The 17,212-nt window shown below is 49.8% G+C and overlaps 1 protein-coding gene across 1 annotated transcript; it reads left to right on the forward strand.

Annotated features, from left to right (window-relative positions):
- The first annotated feature begins 4,689 nt into the window (after window positions 1-4,689).
- LOC123112441 (cinnamoyl-CoA reductase 1) lies at window positions 4,690-6,444 on the forward strand. Its single transcript, XM_044533418.1, has 6 exons — window positions 4,690-4,997; window positions 5,073-5,242; window positions 5,334-5,522; window positions 5,628-5,790; window positions 5,878-6,067; window positions 6,168-6,444. The coding sequence occupies exons 1-6, from the start codon at window positions 4,859-4,861 to the stop codon at window positions 6,358-6,360; spliced, it is 1,044 nt and encodes a 347-aa protein (XP_044389353.1). The 5' UTR covers window positions 4,690-4,858; the 3' UTR covers window positions 6,361-6,444.
- The last annotated feature ends 10,768 nt before the right edge of the window (window positions 6,445-17,212 follow it).

Raw genomic sequence — 17,212 nt, forward strand, 5'->3', positions numbered from 1 at the left:
AGTCGACATCTTTACTCTCTAGGCGGTTAAGCCCAACAAAGAGAGACGAGGCTCTGATACCAATTGAAAGATCGAGGATGTCGCCTAGAGGGGGGGGGTGAATAGGCGCTTTAAAATAATTACGGTTTAGGCTTGAACAAATGCGGAATAAACCTAACGGTTAATTTGTCAAGCACAAAACCTAAAACAACTAGGCTCACCTATGTGCACCAACAACTTATGCTAAGCAAGATAAGCAACTATGTGATAGCAAGATATATGACAAAGAACAATATGGCTATCACAAAGTAAAGTGCATAAGTAAAGGGCTCGGGTAAGAGATAACCGAGGCACGCGGAGACGACGATGTATCCCGAAGTTCACACCCTTGCGGATGCTAATCTCCGTTTGGAGCGGTGTGGAGGCACAATGCTCCCCAAGAAGCCACTAGGGCCACCGTAATCTCCTCACGCCCTCGCACAATGCAAGATGCCGTGATTCCACTAAGGGACCCTTGAGGGCGGTCACCGAACCCGTACAAATGGCAACCCTTGGGGGCGGTCACCGAACCCGTACACTTTGGCAACCCTTGGGGGCGGTCACCGGAACCCGTCAAGATGCTCGGGGCGATCTCCACAACCTAATTGGAGACCCCGACGCTTGCCCGGAGCTTTACACCACAATGATTGAGCTCCGAACACCACCAACCGTCTAGGGCGCCCAAGCACCCAAGAGGAACAAGCTCAAGGGCACCAAGCACCCAAGAGTAATAAGCTTCTCAAACTTCACTTCCACGTATCACCGTGGAGAACTCAAACCGATGCACCAAATGCAATGGCAAGGGCACACGGAGTGCCCAAGTCCTTCTCTCTCAAATCCCACCGAAGCAACTAATGCTAGGGAGGAAAATGAGAGGAAGAACAAGAAGGAGAACACCAAGAACTCCAAGATCAAGATCCAAGGGGTTCCCCTCACATAGAGGAGAAAGTGATTGGTGGAAATGTGGATCTAGATCTCCTCTCTCTTTTCCCTCAAAAACTAGCAAGAATCCATGGAGGGATTGAGAGTTAGCAAGCTCGAAGAAGGTCAACAATGGGGGAAGAACACGAGCTCAAAGGATAAGGTTCAATGGGGAAGAAGACCCCCTTTTATAGGACCTCCCGAATCCAACCGTTATGTGCTCAGGTCGTGCACAAGCGGTACTACCGCTTGGAGGAGCGGTACTACCGCTTAGCACGCTCAAAACAGCCCAAACGAGAGAGAAAACACGAGTTTTTGGTCCGGGGCGGTACTACCGCTTAGGAGCCACGGTAGTACTGCTCTGGAGCGGTAGTACCGCTCAGGAGCCGCGGTAGTACCGCTCTAGAGCGGTAGTAAAAAATTACATCCGCTCTAGTCGCGGTAGTACCGCTGCAGCCTTCACCAAAACAGCCACAACTTTTGCAAACGGACTCCGAATTCGATGAAACCAAGTTTGTTGGAAAGCTAGCGACAAGAGCTAACACAATCTTGAAAGAAATACCAATAATAAGCAAATGAGAAAAGGCCCAAAAGAAAATGGTGAGAACCCTTCCTCGGAGAAGACCGGTAAAACCTCCAACACCGAAAACATCATAGAAGACGCATGCAAACTCCGTTTTCGATGAACTCAAGCTTGTCATAAAGATGACCATAAGCTCTAAGACTCACAAAGAGAATCAAACAAGAACCAAGAAACATGATGCAAGGATGCAATGGTTTGAGCTCTCGACGAACGATACGATCAAGCTACTCACTTGAGAGCCCCCCTTGATAGTACGGCTATCGATCCTATAACCTGGTCTCCCAACTACCACCATGAGACCGGTAAAATAGAAAACCTATCAAGGGCAAACCTTTGCCTTGCACATGGTCCACTTGAGCTAGATGATGACGATCTTGACTCCCTCAAGTTGGACCACCTTTCTTGATTGCATTGGCTCGATGAAGACTAGATGATTGCTCCCCCATAGTCCACTATGGGTGAGCGACTCTTCGGCACATCTTCACAAGTCCATTGACACCACAATGGATGGCAAGATTCAAACTTGATTGCTCCCCCATACTCCATTATGGGTGAGCCACTCTTTGTGTTGCTCCACTTGAACTTGCACACTGCAAACTTGATGACGATCACCACTTGATGTCATCCTCCATGGGTTGTATGGGATCTTCCTCTTGACGCAAGACCATGGAAACATACCTAACCCCACAAAGAACTCTCACGTAGACCATGGGTTAGTACACAAAGCGTAATGGACAATGCTTACCATATCATGGGAACACTTGGTCCCACTCGGTACATCTTCTATGCTTTGTGAGTTGATCAACTTGATTCACTCTTGACTTAGTCTTGATCAACCTTGAATCTTTCCAACTCTCTTCATTTGGATGATGTATTGAAGGTAAATATGAATGATCACACAATCTTCTTCTTCAAGACATGCTTGCAATAAGCTCAACACTTACATGACCAATCTTTGGATAATTCCTTAATAGCACCTTGGTCAACCCATAAACTCCTTGAAACCAACACATGGACTTCAAGAAATGCCTATGGAAACATCCTTCAAATATAACTCGATGCAACCATTAGTCCATAGAGAATGTCATCAATTACCAAAACCACACATGGGGGCACCACATGTCCTTTCACCTGCGCCGGTAGAACATCATCATCGTCACCACGCCGTCGTGCTGACGGAACTCATCCCCGACACCCTGCTGGATCGGAGTCCGGGGAACGTCATCGAGCTGAACGTGTGCTGAACACGGAGGTGCCGTACGTTCGGTACTTGGATCGCTCGGATCGTGAAGACGTACGACTACATCAACCGCATTGTCATAACGCTTTCGCTTTCGGTCTACAAGGGTACGTGGACAACACTCTCCCCTCTCGTTGCTATGCATCACCATGATCTTGCGTGTGCGTAGGATTTTTTTTTGAAATTACTACGTTCTCCAACAGGACATAGAACTGACCAACAACCCCATACAGGCCTAGTTGCACGTGGTGTTTGGGGTTCTCCAATTGCAATCGGGGTTACAACGCTTCTAGTTGCAACTCTAGTGGTGACATGCAACTGCCCGACCAAAAAAACTTACTAACCCTAGTTGTAGTCGCATTGAGGGGAATGCAGTTGCAATCAGGTTACAACACTTGCAGTTGTAAATCTAGTGGTAGACATGAATCTGGCCAACAACCCCCCTACCGCCCAAGTTGCAGCCGTTTCGATGTGCCTCTGGACTGTGCTCCAATATGGTGGCGCCCTTATGTCGGTGGAGAAGGACGCCTTCTGGACTGTGCTACAATACTTCTGTAGTCTTATGCCCCACAAAGACACATCAAAAACAAAAGTAAGGCAATTTTCATACTTGACGGGATAGTTGATCTTCTTGCTACTAGCCAATGTTGTGTTGATGGAGTTCCTCATAGGTTTGTCCACCGAGTGCTCAACGCAGTTGCGGAGGAGCTTATCGACGATCTTTTTGTTGCGCTGTGACACCGCGACCACGATGTCGAGCTTATTTTGGAGGATCCACCCCATTTGCTCCGTCTTGAGGAAGACCGGGAGCCCCAGATTTGCGCCAAAATTTTAAAGGAGTTGAAGCACACATCTGTGTGGTTAACCTTGCCGTCATAGTCCGCAAAAATCACATCGTTGTTCCTATAGTACCACGGACCAACCTGAAGCACCTGTTGTCGGTCCGTCTCCTGTATGAATGTGATGACGAAGCGGCCATCATTGCTGGTGACAGGCTACGACACAACCTGTCTTCGAAGACGCCACGGGCTTCTCGGTGCGTTGACAATGGCCTCATGGTCTTTTGGGTATGGGGAGAGCGCATGCCCCACCACTAGCTTCCCCTCCACTGCGCGCATAGCCACATCCATGTCGATGACGATTGGATTGTCTTCCTCGTCCGAAGACACCACTAGCTTGTCCTTGCCATACCGACACAAAGCCGGTGGAGCAACCCGTATCGAAAACCCGATGGTGGCATCTTGGGTAGTGGCCAATGCGAAGCACATTCGGGCAACCAATGCCTCCCATCTGCACAGGAGGAGTGGCCAGAACCGTAGTCAGCGCCATGGTTCCTGGAACTCTTGTTGGCGGTCCTCTAACCCGCTGCCACGTCGGAGGAGCCACCGCCAGCACTTTGAGACGCCCTCTTCCTGAAACCAGAAGCAGAGGAAACAAAGAGCTTATGGACGACACGTAATAAAATGACATTGAACGGGTCTTCCCGAGGCAGGCCTCTGTTTCGTTCTTTAAATTCCTTGCTTTCTTGCGGCAACAAAGATCCTGCCTAAATCTCACCCCCAGACAGCCGCAATTAACACCAGACATCAACTTAGCCAACGTTGCAGAAGTTAGGGATTTTACCCGCTTGTATTCGGGACGTTTTGAACTTTGAATAAAATCCATGGTTCACCTAAGAAAAGAACTAACTTTTTTTTTGTAATTAAAAAAAAACCATGACGGTGAAAGTTGTAACCATGCATGCATCAGCAAGTGTTGGGGCCTGCTGTTACTGTCATGACGAACGTGCTCAAGCCCGAAGGTGAACCTGTCCGGCTCCAGTGCGCCCTGGCGTCTTGCTGGGACCAGCAGTGGACGGGTCTGCATCTAGGAAGCTATAGGCCTATAGCTACATCCATGGAGGCAAACAGGCTGAGGCTAGTTGGCCAACTTGGTGTCCGGGCGCTGGACCACTGGTCCTGCCATCTTCTACTCTCGTTTTCTGCGAGGGGAGCTGCACCTGCATCCACTCTCGTGTGAGGGGAGCTGCCTCTACTTAAGGCCGGCCGTGCCGGCAAGAACAGACGCAGACCGGAGCTTGGCAGACGGAGCGCACCATGCCGACGCTTGCAGAGGGAAATGGCGGGAGCGGGAAGACGGTGTGCGTCACCGGCGCCGGCGGGTACATCGCGTCGTGGCTCGTGAAGCTCCTCCTCTCCCGCGGCTACGCCGTCCACGGCACCGTCCGCCACCTCGGTACGTACGTGCCCGGCCGTGTCAGCGTGTCATAACTCATAACCGGCCAGCGAGTGACTTCTGATCCTGTTTCAGGCGAGGAGAAGACCGGCCATCTGAGGCGGTTAGAGAACGCTTCCGAGAACCTCAGGCTCTTCAAGGCTGACCTCCTTGATTACGACGCAATGGCAGCTGCCATCGTGGGATGCCAGGGAGTTTTCCATGTCGCCACTCCCGTTCCTTCGGGAATCCTAGCCGATCCAGAGGCAAGCAAGTTTCATAACTGAAGAAGTGTCCGTATGCATCAATCATTCCCTACTAGTTTTTCATCTCTTCCTTTCATGCACAACCGTGCAGCTACAAATGTTGGGCCCTGCTGTTACTGGCACCACGAATGTGCTCACGGCCGCCTCTGCCGCGAGTGTTGAGAGAGTCGTCGTCGTCTCATCCATGGTCGCCGTCGAGATCAACCCCAAAGACTGGCCCCAAGGTAAAATCAGGGATGAGAGCTGCTGGTCGGACAAAGAATTTTGCAGGAGCAACGAGGTAATCACTAACCAGCTTGGCAATCAACTGTACCATCGCTGTAATGATCAGAAATTTTTATAGGCTCCAACCTTGACTATGTCATTTTGCCATGCATATATGCAGAGCTGGTACCCAGTTGCTAAGATCGCGGCGGAGGCGGCGGCACTCGAGTACGGGCGGGAGACCGGGCTCCGCGTGGTGACTCTGAATCCGGCGCTGGTGTTCGGTCCCCTGCTCCAGCCGACCATCAACACGAGCAGCCAGTTCCTCATCTACTTCCTCAAAGGTTTCAGCCGCCAACCAAACTCGTAACAGTGCGCTGCGCATGCTCTGTTTCCGTTGCTTGATTCCTTGTGTGTTGGTGGTGGTGCAGGAGGCCCTGACGAGACGAGGGACAAGCTGTGGCACATCGTCGACGTCCGCGACGTCGCCGACGCGCTGCTCCTGCTCTACGAGGCGCCCGAGGCCTCGGGCAGGCACATCTGCGCGCCCCACTTCATCACCGCCCGGGGGCTGCTGGGCCTGCTCAAGAGCATGTACCCTGGGTACCCCTGCATAGCCGAGTAGAACTTCTGATCGCCCGCAGATATATCATATACGTATTGTTTTCGGCAGCGTGTAAGCTGAGGCTAACGGGTAATTCCATCCTTGGGTATTTGGCAGGGAGAGCATACGTGACATGGATCACCCGGCTCCGATGACCTCCGGGAAGCTGGAGAAGCTGGGGTGGAGCTCCCGGCCACTGAGGGAGACGATCACGGACACCGTCGAGTTCTGCCGGGAGGCCGGGTTTCTTGAGGACGCGGATGGTGATGATACGCCCTGCCGCTTCCCCCCTCTTCTCAACAAAGTCTAGACCACAACTTTCCCAAGAACTTTGGGGGTCGCCACTCGCGAACAAATAAGGATACGAATGAAAGACGGCAAATTCTCTGTTCAAGCACCCCGAGTGTTAACCCTCCGCCTTGCTAACTAGCTCGTGGGCCACGCGGCTGGTTTCACACACACAATGCTCAAAAGGAACATGACCAAAATTATTAAAATTTTCAAAAGTACGCATAGACGTATCATATCTTTATAAAAGGAAGAATTTACAGTTACAAGAAAGCAAACACTCGATGCGAACAATGAGCGTAGCATAGGCACCACAACTGACAAACCCGAAGACAAACAACAACACCCAGCAAGCTACAACTCAAAAGAGCCTATCCTGAACTGACACAAAGCACCGAAGACCAACAACTTCCACAGAGTTTCTCTTGTTGACGCACCATCCATCCTTATCGCCTGATAGAAAGTGAAAGATGAATGGCAGGACGCGATCCGCTCCGAAAAGGCACCGTCTTGGATGCACCGGCGGTGAACATACATAGCGCCACTGATGATCAAAAACAGGACCGTGGCGGACACCGAAGGAGAGCAACGAGGGGCCAGCCTTGTCTCCAAACACAATGCTCCCAATAGAGGAGCGACGTCGAGGACGCCGCCATCATGCCAATCCAAACATCGAATCGAGGCCTTCGCCCGAAGACATCCACCAACTCCAGGAGCACGAAGGAAATGGCGAACACAGTCGGCGACGCCTCCAAAGCGGGAAATGACATCACGGGTGCCATCATCGCCGGACCGGCAGAAGCAGTGAAAGATTTTCATCCGCACGTCGCCCATCACCCCGTCTCCATGGGCTTGTGTGACGCCCCCGATTCAATCGTACACTAATCATGCACACAAATGTGTACGATCAAGATCAGGGACTCACGGGAAGATATCACAACACAACTCTACAAATAAAATAAGTCATACAAGCATCATAATACAAGCCAGGGGCCTCGAGGGCTCGAATACAAGTGCTCGATCATAGACGAGTCAGCGGAAGCAACAATATCTGAGTACAGACATAAGTTAAACAAGTTTGCCTTAAGAAGGCTAGCACAAACTGGGATACAGATCGAAAGAGGCGCAGGCCTCCTGCCTGGGATCCTCCTAACTACTCCTGGACGTCATCAGCGGGCAGCACGTAGTAGTAGGCACCTCCAGTGTAGTAGGGGTCGTCGTCGACGGTGGCGTCTGGCTCCTGTACTCCAGCATCTGGTTGCGACAACCAGAAAGAAAGGAAAGGGGAAAAAGGGGGGAGAAAGCAACCGTGAGTACTCATCCAAAGTACTCGCAAGCAGGGAACTACACTACATATGCATGGGTATATGTGTAGGGAGGCCATATCAGTGGACTGAACTGCAGAATGCCAGAATAAGAGGGGGATAACTAATCCTGTCGAAGACTACGCTTCTCGCAGCCACCGTCTTGCATCAAGTAGAAGAGAGTAGATTGAAGTCCTCCAAGTAGCATCTCCAAGTAGCATCTCCAAATAGCATCTCATAGCATAATCCTACCCGGCGATCCCCTCCTCATATCCCTGAGGTAGAGCGACCACCGGTTGTATCTGGCACTTGGAAGGGTGTGTTTTATTAAGTATCCGGTTCTAGTTGTCATAAGGTCAAGGTACAACTCCAAGTCGTCCTGTTACCGAAGATCACGGCTATTCGAATAGATTAACTTCCCTGCAGGGGTGCACCACATAACCCAACACGCTCGATCCCATTTGGCCGGACACACTTTCCTGGGTCATGCCCGGCCTCGGAAGATCAACACGTCGCAGCCCCACCTAGGCAAAACAGAGAGGCCAGCACGCCGGTCTAAACCTAAGCGCACAGGGGTCTGGGCCCATCGCCCATAGCACACCTGCACGTTGCGAGGGCGGCCGGAAGCAGAACTAGCCCCCTTAATACAAGAGCAGGCTTACGTTCCAATCCGGCGCGCGCCGCTCCGTCGCTGACGTCTGAAGTGCTTCGGCTGATACCACGACGTCGGGATACCCATAACTACTCCCACGTAGATGGTTAGTGCGTATAGGCTCGTAGCCAGACTCAGATCAAATACCAAGATCTCGTTAAGCGTGTTATTATGAAGCAACCGCGGACGCCGACCAGGGCCAGGCCCACCTCTCTCCTAGGCGGTCTCAACCTGCCCTGTCGCTCCGCCACAAAGATCCACACAGAGGGCCGTCGGGACAAAGGTCCTTTCAGCCCCCAATCCGTGAATCACTCGCGGGTACTCTTCGAGCTGACCCGACTTTAGTCACCATCTGTATAGTATGTATGTATGTATGGTATATACCCGTGATCACCTCCCAGGTGATCACGGCCCGATAGTATAGCAAGGCAGACTGACAAGAATGTAGGGCCAATGATGATAAACTAGCATCCTATACTAAGCATTTAGGATGGCAGGTAAGGTATCAACAGGTGTAGCAACAATGTCAGGCTATGCATCAGAATAGGATCAACGGAAAGCAGTAACATGCTACACTACTCTAATGCAAGCAGTATAGAGTAGAATAGGCGATATCTGGTGATCAAGGGGGGGGCTTGCCTGGTTGCTCTGGCAAGAGAGAGGGGTCGTCAACTCCGTAGATGAACTGGGCAGCAGCAGCGTCGGTCTCGTAGTCTACCGGAGAGAAGAGGGGGAAGAACAATGAATACCAAGTAAACAGATGCATATCGATGCATGACATGCCAAGAAGCGATGCTAGGCGTGCTCTAACGTGGTATGAGGTGGTACTGGTTAAGGGGGGAATCATCCGGGAAAGTATTCCCGGTGTTTCGTGTTTTCGGACAGATGAACCGGAGGGGAAAAGTTGCGAGTTCGATAGGTTAGGGGTGTGTGGCGGACGAACGGACTGCGTATCCGGAATCGTCTCGTCGTTCTGAGCAACTTTCATGTTGAAAAAAATTTAATCCGAGTTACGGATTAAAAGATATGATTTTTAAAAGATTTTAACAATTTTGGAATTTAATTATTTATTTAATTAATTCGAAAAATGGATTTATGACGTCAACATGATGTCATGCTGACATCAGCAGTCAACAGAGTTGACTGGTCAACCTGACCAGTGGGTCCCACTGGTCAGTGACACATTTTAATTAACAGATTAATAAAACTAATCATAATTAATTAAGGGGGTGGGCCCCACTGTCATACTAATTAATTAGCTAATTAACAGTAGTTAATTAAGTTAATTAATCATTAGGTTAATTAATTTTAATTGGTTAATTTAATTAGAAATAATTAAGTTAATTAATTAGTTAATTAATTAATTTCATGATTTATTTATTATTATTATTATTTTCTAATTATTTTTATTTTATATTTTTTTATTTTTATTTTATCAAAATGTTCTCTGGGCGGGGCCCACTTGTCATTGGCCCCGGGGCGGGGCCCAACCACCAGTGGCTCCAGGGGCCTAATGGGGCGGGTCGGGCACTGGCGCCCGACAGGGCGCCCGGGGGCGCTGGCGAGGCGTGAAGCGGGGCGAGGCCGCGGTGGTGCACGGGCGGCCGTGGCCGTGGCCAAAACGGCGGCGCGACGGGGCTAGACGGGCAGCACGGTGGCGTACGCGCGCGGGACGAGTTCCGGCGCCCAGAGGCGTTGCGCGCGAGCATCGCCGGGCCGTGCGGGGAGGCGGAGGGGGTCGGGATCGAGCGGGGGCCGATCCGGATCGGCGCGAGGGGGAGAAAGGGAATCGGGGGGGAAGGCGGCGTGGCCGCGGGTGGCCGGAGCCGGGGCGGAGCCGGCGACGGGGCTCCGGGCGCGGCGTCGTTCGGGAGGGGGGAGAGAGGGGAACGACGGAGGGGGAGGGGGCGAGCTCACATCGGGGCGCGCCGGGTCTATGCGAGCGGGCTCGGTGGAGGGCGGTGACGACCGGCGAGGAGGCGGGCGGGGAGGCGCTCGGCGGCGACGGGCGGTCCGGCGTGTGGCGGGGGCGAGGTAGCTCCGGGCGGGGTCCCGCGTCAGCGTGGTCGCGGACGGGCGGAAGGGCGCCGGTGGGGCGACAGGAGGGGGCCGGCTCCGCGAGGGAGGTGACGGCGACGCCGAGGCGGCGATGGGGCGATGGGATCGGGGGGTTGCCCCGATCCAGATCGGGGAAGGGCGAGAGGGAGGAGTGGGACGAGTGGGGGGGGGATCGGGGGAGCAGCGGGGGTTAGGGTTTCGGTCAGTGGACCGAGGGGGTTAAGTGGGGTGGCCGGCTGGGCCTTTGGCCGGTTGGGCCGGCCCGTTCGGGCGGCGGAGGCCAGCTGGGCCACTTGGCCCAGCGGGGGGGGGGGGTGTCTGTTGTTTTTTTTTTTAATTTATTTTCCTTTCTGTTTTACTCAATTTAAAATATTTATGCATTTTATAAAAATGTGTTCACTTCACCATAATTACCTTTGTAATATTTGACAACCCCCGGACATTTTAGATTTAAATTTTGAAAACTTTTATTGTTTGCCTATGTTTTCAATTGAATTTGAACCGGGTTCGAATCAACGTGAGTTTAATCACGGTAACCGAGGTGACATGGCATCATTAGCAGGGATTACTGTAGCTTAATTATCCGGGCGTTACAGCTTGCTAGCACTACCCAAGAAGCTTCACACCGCCACCACCGCAACACTTGCCGATGTAGCTGCAAAGCCGAGGACCGAGGACCGACCACCTAGTAGGGAAACCGCAGCCACACCATGCACTCCTAGCCCGCATGAGGAACCGCAGCCAACCAGCACCTCCAGCCAGGTCCCGCGATGGCCGTCGCCCACTTCAAGGGACGGCCTTGCGGCGATAAGACCCACCTCTCCACAGAACCCAGGTCAGCACCACCAGGAGAGTACCACGGCTCGCCACGCCGCACAGAGGTGACCGACCACTTGCTGCTCGCAAGACTCTATCTTGTCCGAGCCATCACAACGCAGCCACCAACCTGCCCGTGGGAACCCGCCGCCACCTCCAGCCGGTGCCGCCGACACTAAAACGCGCCACGTCTCCGCTGCCATACCCTACCGACCCGCCGCATCACCAACCCACCTGCCAAACGCCGACCCTCACGTCTGGCCAGCACAGGTCTGGACTGGCTCGAGCCCCGCCACATCTAGGAGCACCAATCCGCAACCGGCCTGCGTGCTCCACTGTGACATGGCACCACCAGCCATCTGCGCCGGCCCTCTTCGCCTCCAAGCAGTGCTTGCCACCGAGACCCGACGCGCCGATCACCAGGGCCGAGTGCCAGCGTTGCAGGAGATGCGACCAGCAGGAAGGCCCCCGCACGCTCGACATTGTCGCCACACCATGCGCCAGATCCGGAATGGGCAGCCCCGAATCAACACCCTGATGCAACTGGAGAGGCCTGCCACACCAGATCTCGTTGCGCCGCCGCAAGGATCCCTTCGCTAGCTTGCGAGCACCGAGACAAGGAGCCCCGCCGCCGCCGCCATCCTTGGGGCGCGCGTGGCTTCGCTCGCCGGCGACGACGAAGTCTGGGGGGGGGGGGGGCGGCGGGAGTATGGTTGCCCCCCGAGTCGCCAGAGGAGGCAACGCGTGGGGGAGGGGTTATATATACATCAACATGACCAAAATTATTACAAATAGAGCCCCGCTTCAGTACAAACTTATCAAGTGTGAATTTCATGGTTTTTTCATTTCCATGATGTTTTGAGTTTTTTATATGAAACTCATTCTTGTTGTCTTTTTGAATATTAATTTGGATTAACCTCCAAGTATCCACATTTCCATCTCGCATAATATGCGGGTCCGTGCATAACTCGTGCACAGTTTAATTCATGGATACAAAGCTTGCTCCCTTCAAACATGGTACCTTTGCATGCAAAGATTCATTAAGTTCATAATTGTAGTTGTTTTGTTTTGTATGTAAAGCTTCACATGCTCAGAATTAGTATCTTGCACCGCATACAGCTTAAAGAAACTTGACCGGATCTTTCAACTCCTCACCGACGTAGTGCCTATGCCATGGATCCTCAGGCATGTACAACACAGGTGCTTAGGTGGGTGCTTCAACAAGAAATCCGTTTTTTTTTTCTCTGCCAGGCTGCTTAGGGCATTTACAATGGAAAGGCGCCTGTGTGGGCGCTTAGAATATTAAAATAATTAATTAAGGAAAATGAATGGGTGATGGAGTCTGCTGCCCCGACGCATGGACGCCTATTGAGGCGCTATCTGAATCGCTTTTCTCTACCTAATCTTTCCCTACTAATAAACCAGCGATCGCTTCTGGTCGTCCGTTGTTGGTCGTTTTGCTAAAAAGTCCCCCTATTTCTTAGAAATTAACCCGCGGTTCTACTTAAATCTGGATAACGTTTCGTTTTTTGCAGAAAAACCCCTGTGACTTATTGCAGGGGGCAGCCATGGCGGGGAAGCGGCGCTGCGGTCGGGCACCGCATTTGGCGGTGGCAGCTAGGCGGGAGGAGCGCAATGAGATGAAGGAGGAGAAAAGTGGAGAGTCGGCAGGGTGGGTCAACCCATCGGGGTCTCCCGATCGATCCGGATCGAAGCTACTCAACGAGCGTGCGGGGCGGCATGCGGCTCTCCTGCAGAGGGCGGGGGCGGACGGGCTGGGCGTGCGGAATAACAGCGGCGGCCAGATCCAGGTGAGCAGCAGCGGGACCTTGGAAGGCAGCGGGTTTCACCAAGGCGGCGCCATGGTTCTCTAGATTGCTCCTGAAAGAAAACGAGGTAGGATGAGTGAGAGAGAGAAAACTGGGAGGAAGGAGAGAAACGAGGGGAGGCACGGCAGGGCACTGTCTTGCTGGTTGCTCCGGCCGAGATGGGATGAGGCGCGACGCTCGTCTCCTATTAAAACAATAAACAAGTGTGAAGATTCTGCCGAACTTTATTGCTGGTCGAACTTGTCAGCTTCACAAGTTGACTCCCTGGTCACCAACGACGAACACAGAAACCCAGAGTGGAGTGGGGATTAAAATAGTCGGATTGAAACTAGCATCGGAGCTGGATCTTACTTAGCCAAGAACTTCTTTTCCTCCCAAAAGGAAATGAAAGGAAATCAAATAGCGGCTAGCAAGAACCTGTAGTTGTTGGATTCATGTCTGCGTAGACTAATCCCACAAATAAATTGACAGCAGAGGAAAAAAGCAGAATGAATCGAAGAAAGAGAGCAACCAAAATAGTCAAATGCAGGGGCGCCTCCTCCTTCCCCGCTAAGAACACCAAGGATCCCCTCCGAGCTCCCGGAGAGAGAGAGAGAGAGAGAGAGAGAGAGAGAGAGAGAAGCATCACAAGGCGGCAGTGGTGGCGAGGTGGCCGGCCGGACTGTACCGGAGCAGAGCAGCCGGTGGATGGAGATGGCCGGGCCGGCAGGAGCGAAGTGGCGGAGGTGGAGTAGTAAGTAGGAGTATATACAGATATCCACACAGTACCCCAGCGTGTGGATCGGAGGAAGGGGGAGAAAATCAGGTGGTGGGCGGTGATCTTTTTTTTCTTTTGCTAATTGGTGGGCGGTGATCTGATGAGAAGGCTCGAGAGACTTCAAAAGTAGGTGGGCTGGGGGCAAGAAAAATGATTTTTTTAAAGATTGGAGGCTATAGTGCAGCATACTTTCTCTTGCTGCGCACGAACGATCGGTTCGGAATCTGGGAAAAAACGCCGTGTTTGTCTCAGAACATCGACCGATCTTCTATTGTTTTCGCACAAAAATTGCTTTCAGAGCACAGAACGCATGCTCTACTCACGCTGCTAGGTCAGTACAGTAGTGCATTCGTATTTCGCGGGTCAACAACAGTGCATGCTGTTACACGATATTGTAGACGAATTTAATGAATTCAATGTATGGGATCCTCAGGTGCCGGTGCTGCTCATGCTCAAATCCTCTGTCAGTGCATACTTTTCCCGTGACACCGGAATTAAGTAGTCTCCGCCGGTTCATCACGCATATCATGTTGTACCACCATGCCACCGGCTGACCGGCCTATACAACTTGGATGTTCTAGAGATATAAGTTTCACTAAACCAGAAACACAATGTGCACGCAGAGCCTAACAATGAATGTATTATGTCTGTTCAATTCGTTCATCAGGAGATAGATAAATAAAGCTCGAGATTGCTCGAAGGTGTGTGTGTTAAGAGATTAATGTAGTTTCACAAGGCACCAAGAAGGATCAACAATCTCTACCCATAGAAATAGCATTCAACTCGCCCAGTCGACCCCTAGCCGTCCTCAGATCCAGCCAATTCTAAAATACGCAAGACATAGTAGGACCCAGTTTGAAATCAGCAAAAAAAATAAAAATTGTGGGGCGGACGGCGAACTTATTATAATAAAGTTACACAAATTTGTATTCATTTGCTACATGGAAATTATATCGTGCATGTTGGTGAGTAATTTTAGTGATTTAGTTTTGCATAAGTTTATACAAAGATTTGCTTGATCATCATGTGCAGAGGTAATTCTGTATTTTGAAGGAAATTCTTTTCTTGGGAAACAAGGTAGTTGATTTTGATCCAAATCCAATGATGTTTTTCTCATTTCCTTGTGAAATCTACGGAAGTGGCATATATTTGATCGATAATCTGGTAAAAACCTTTATAGACCAATGTTACATACATATATAGACAGTATCATTTTGTTTTTGTTTTGTTAGGATCAATGTTGTAGCCCAACAATTACACATCAATGACATGATAATAAACATTAAATTTTCTCCCGTTGCAACGCACGGGCATTTGTGCTAGTAATAATAAAGCAAATAGAGTTTCTAGTCGTCCGTAAAAAAATACCCTCAATCTTGCTATAAATTACCCGCCATGCCACGTATAAGTCAAGAAAACGATTCGTTTTTCTTTTCAAAGTCATCGTGGCGCACAGTCATTTATAAATCTAATACCCCACGTATGTCGCAGATGCACTAGCAGCTCAGTGGTTGAAGCCTCTCTGCTCCACAGCCAAGACCTGGGTTTGATCCCCAGGTTCGTCCTATTTTCCTCGCCTTTTTCACACGCACCTTCTCCCTCCCACATACGCGTTCATGGGCCGGCCCGTGGGGGGTGACGCCCCTATTTTTTTTTCATTTTGTTTTTTCTTTTCTTTTCATATTTCTGTTTTGTTTTTCCTTCTTTAAATTAATTTGAGATTTTCAATTACAAAAGGTTGCGAGTTTTGAGAAAAATATTCGAGAAACCATAGAATGTTTATGAATTCAAAAAATGTGCGAGAAATCATAAATTTTCCACAGTTTTATTTTTTTGGTGATTTACAAAACTGTTCGCAAATTATAAAAAAACACAAATTTTCAAAATTTGTTCCCCAATTATAAAAAAAGTTCATTGATACAAAAAAGGTTTTCTAACTCAAAAGCTGTTCACAAATTGAAAACTATGCATGCATTTCAAGAAATGTTCGTCTGGAAAAAACAAATGTTCATGAAATCGAAAACTATTCATGCATTTTAAAAAAAGTTCGTCTGAACAAAACAAATGTTCATGCATTTAAAAAATGCCCTAAATTTTTTAAAAAAAATTCGTGGATTAGAAAAAATGTTCGTCGATTCAAAAGTCTTTCATGTCTAGTATTTGCGTAGTTTTTGGAAAGTTTTTTTATGTCTAGGCGCTAGGAGTAGTTTGTGGTCCATGAAATTTGTTTTTAAAGTTTTAAACATTCTCTTGCGCGGTACAATGACAAGTGTGCCATGCAGTGGCAAGCTCATTGCCTTGAGATTTACCACGTCCAATGCATTGCAATCATATGGACATCGCGTACATCATCAACCAGTGTGGGAAAAAAGATAAGTGGAAACATGGTGAGCCACCATGTGAAAATAGATGACGCTCATAATTTGAGGTATTGAGTCATACTTATTTAGCTGGCGTGTAACATTTTTTGTCTTCCGTTGCAACGAACGGACATGTTTGCTAGTTTTAGCTAAAGGATAGACATTGCAGTCGTTAGAAAGGTACATGCAAAAAAACAAATACCATGCGTCGGACAGGCTTGGCATCGATGCCAGCCAAAATCCCAGGACTGAACGGGATTGCATCGAAACGGCCAGGAATCAAAGCCTGGCGTCTCCTCTAAGCGTCCTCATTGTAGATGCCCTTAGCACAGGTGTTAGGAAGAGGCACGGAAGCAAACTTTGGCTCCCGGTGCTAGTCGGTGACTGCCCTTCCGTGAAACTGCAGTTAGCTCTGTTGCATCTTAATCAAATCAATTTAGGCATCGTATGAAACACCTAGCATTGTAAGCTACAAAATCACCGAGCCGTAGCTTTAGTCCCTCTCTTTAAGCACTGGTGCATAAGCAGCGGGCATTGTACAAGGCCTTATGGTCCGTGTGCCATGACCAGCTACACGCATGGATAGGCATGTGAACTTTTCCTGCATTGGCATATAGCCATGATGGTAATGTGGGAATCCCCCTTTTCTAAAAAAAAGCCATGATGGTAATGTAGCAAGTGTAGCTGTAATCCCACCATGTTGGGCCATCTGCGGATTCTATGAACAACTCACGTACCTTTTGGTTTTTGGATTTGAAATTAAAATGTGTACACTATATAGTACTCCCTCCATCTCAAAATATAAGAACGTTTTTGACACTATGCTAGTGCCAAAAACGTTCTTATATTTTGGGACGGAGGGAGTAGTATAGTACTAGTACAAATAATTTGACTTTGAAGAAATTAATCTCCACAACTTAGTTTCTTCTCCCTCCATCCCAAAATAAGCGTTGTGGATTTAGTTTAAATTTGAACGGAAGTATCATTTCAATAATGATATAAGAGAAAGAGATAAAGTTCCGCATGTCTCTGTTTGGAAAAAAAATACATACCCCGCAAAATCATTACCAATGGAGCGAGTACCATTGACCAATCAAA

The sequence above is a fragment of the Triticum aestivum genome, chromosome 5B (assembly GCF_018294505.1).
Source record: "Triticum aestivum cultivar Chinese Spring chromosome 5B, IWGSC CS RefSeq v2.1, whole genome shotgun sequence".
Classification (NCBI taxonomy): Eukaryota; Viridiplantae; Streptophyta; class Magnoliopsida; order Poales; family Poaceae; genus Triticum; species Triticum aestivum.

Excerpts from the sequence above, each read along its gene's own strand:
- LOC123112441 (XM_044533418.1), top strand. The coding sequence starts at position 4,859 with ATGCCGACGCTTGCAGAGGGAAATGGCGGGAGCGGGAAGACGGTGTGC. Across the intron at positions 5,243-5,333 it reads GAATCCTAGCCGATCCAGAG|CTACAAATGTTGGGCCCTGC; the intron begins GCAAGCAAGTTT and ends ACAACCGTGCAG. Across the intron at positions 6,068-6,167 it reads GGGTACCCCTGCATAGCCGA|GGAGAGCATACGTGACATGG; the intron begins GTAGAACTTCTG and ends GGTATTTGGCAG.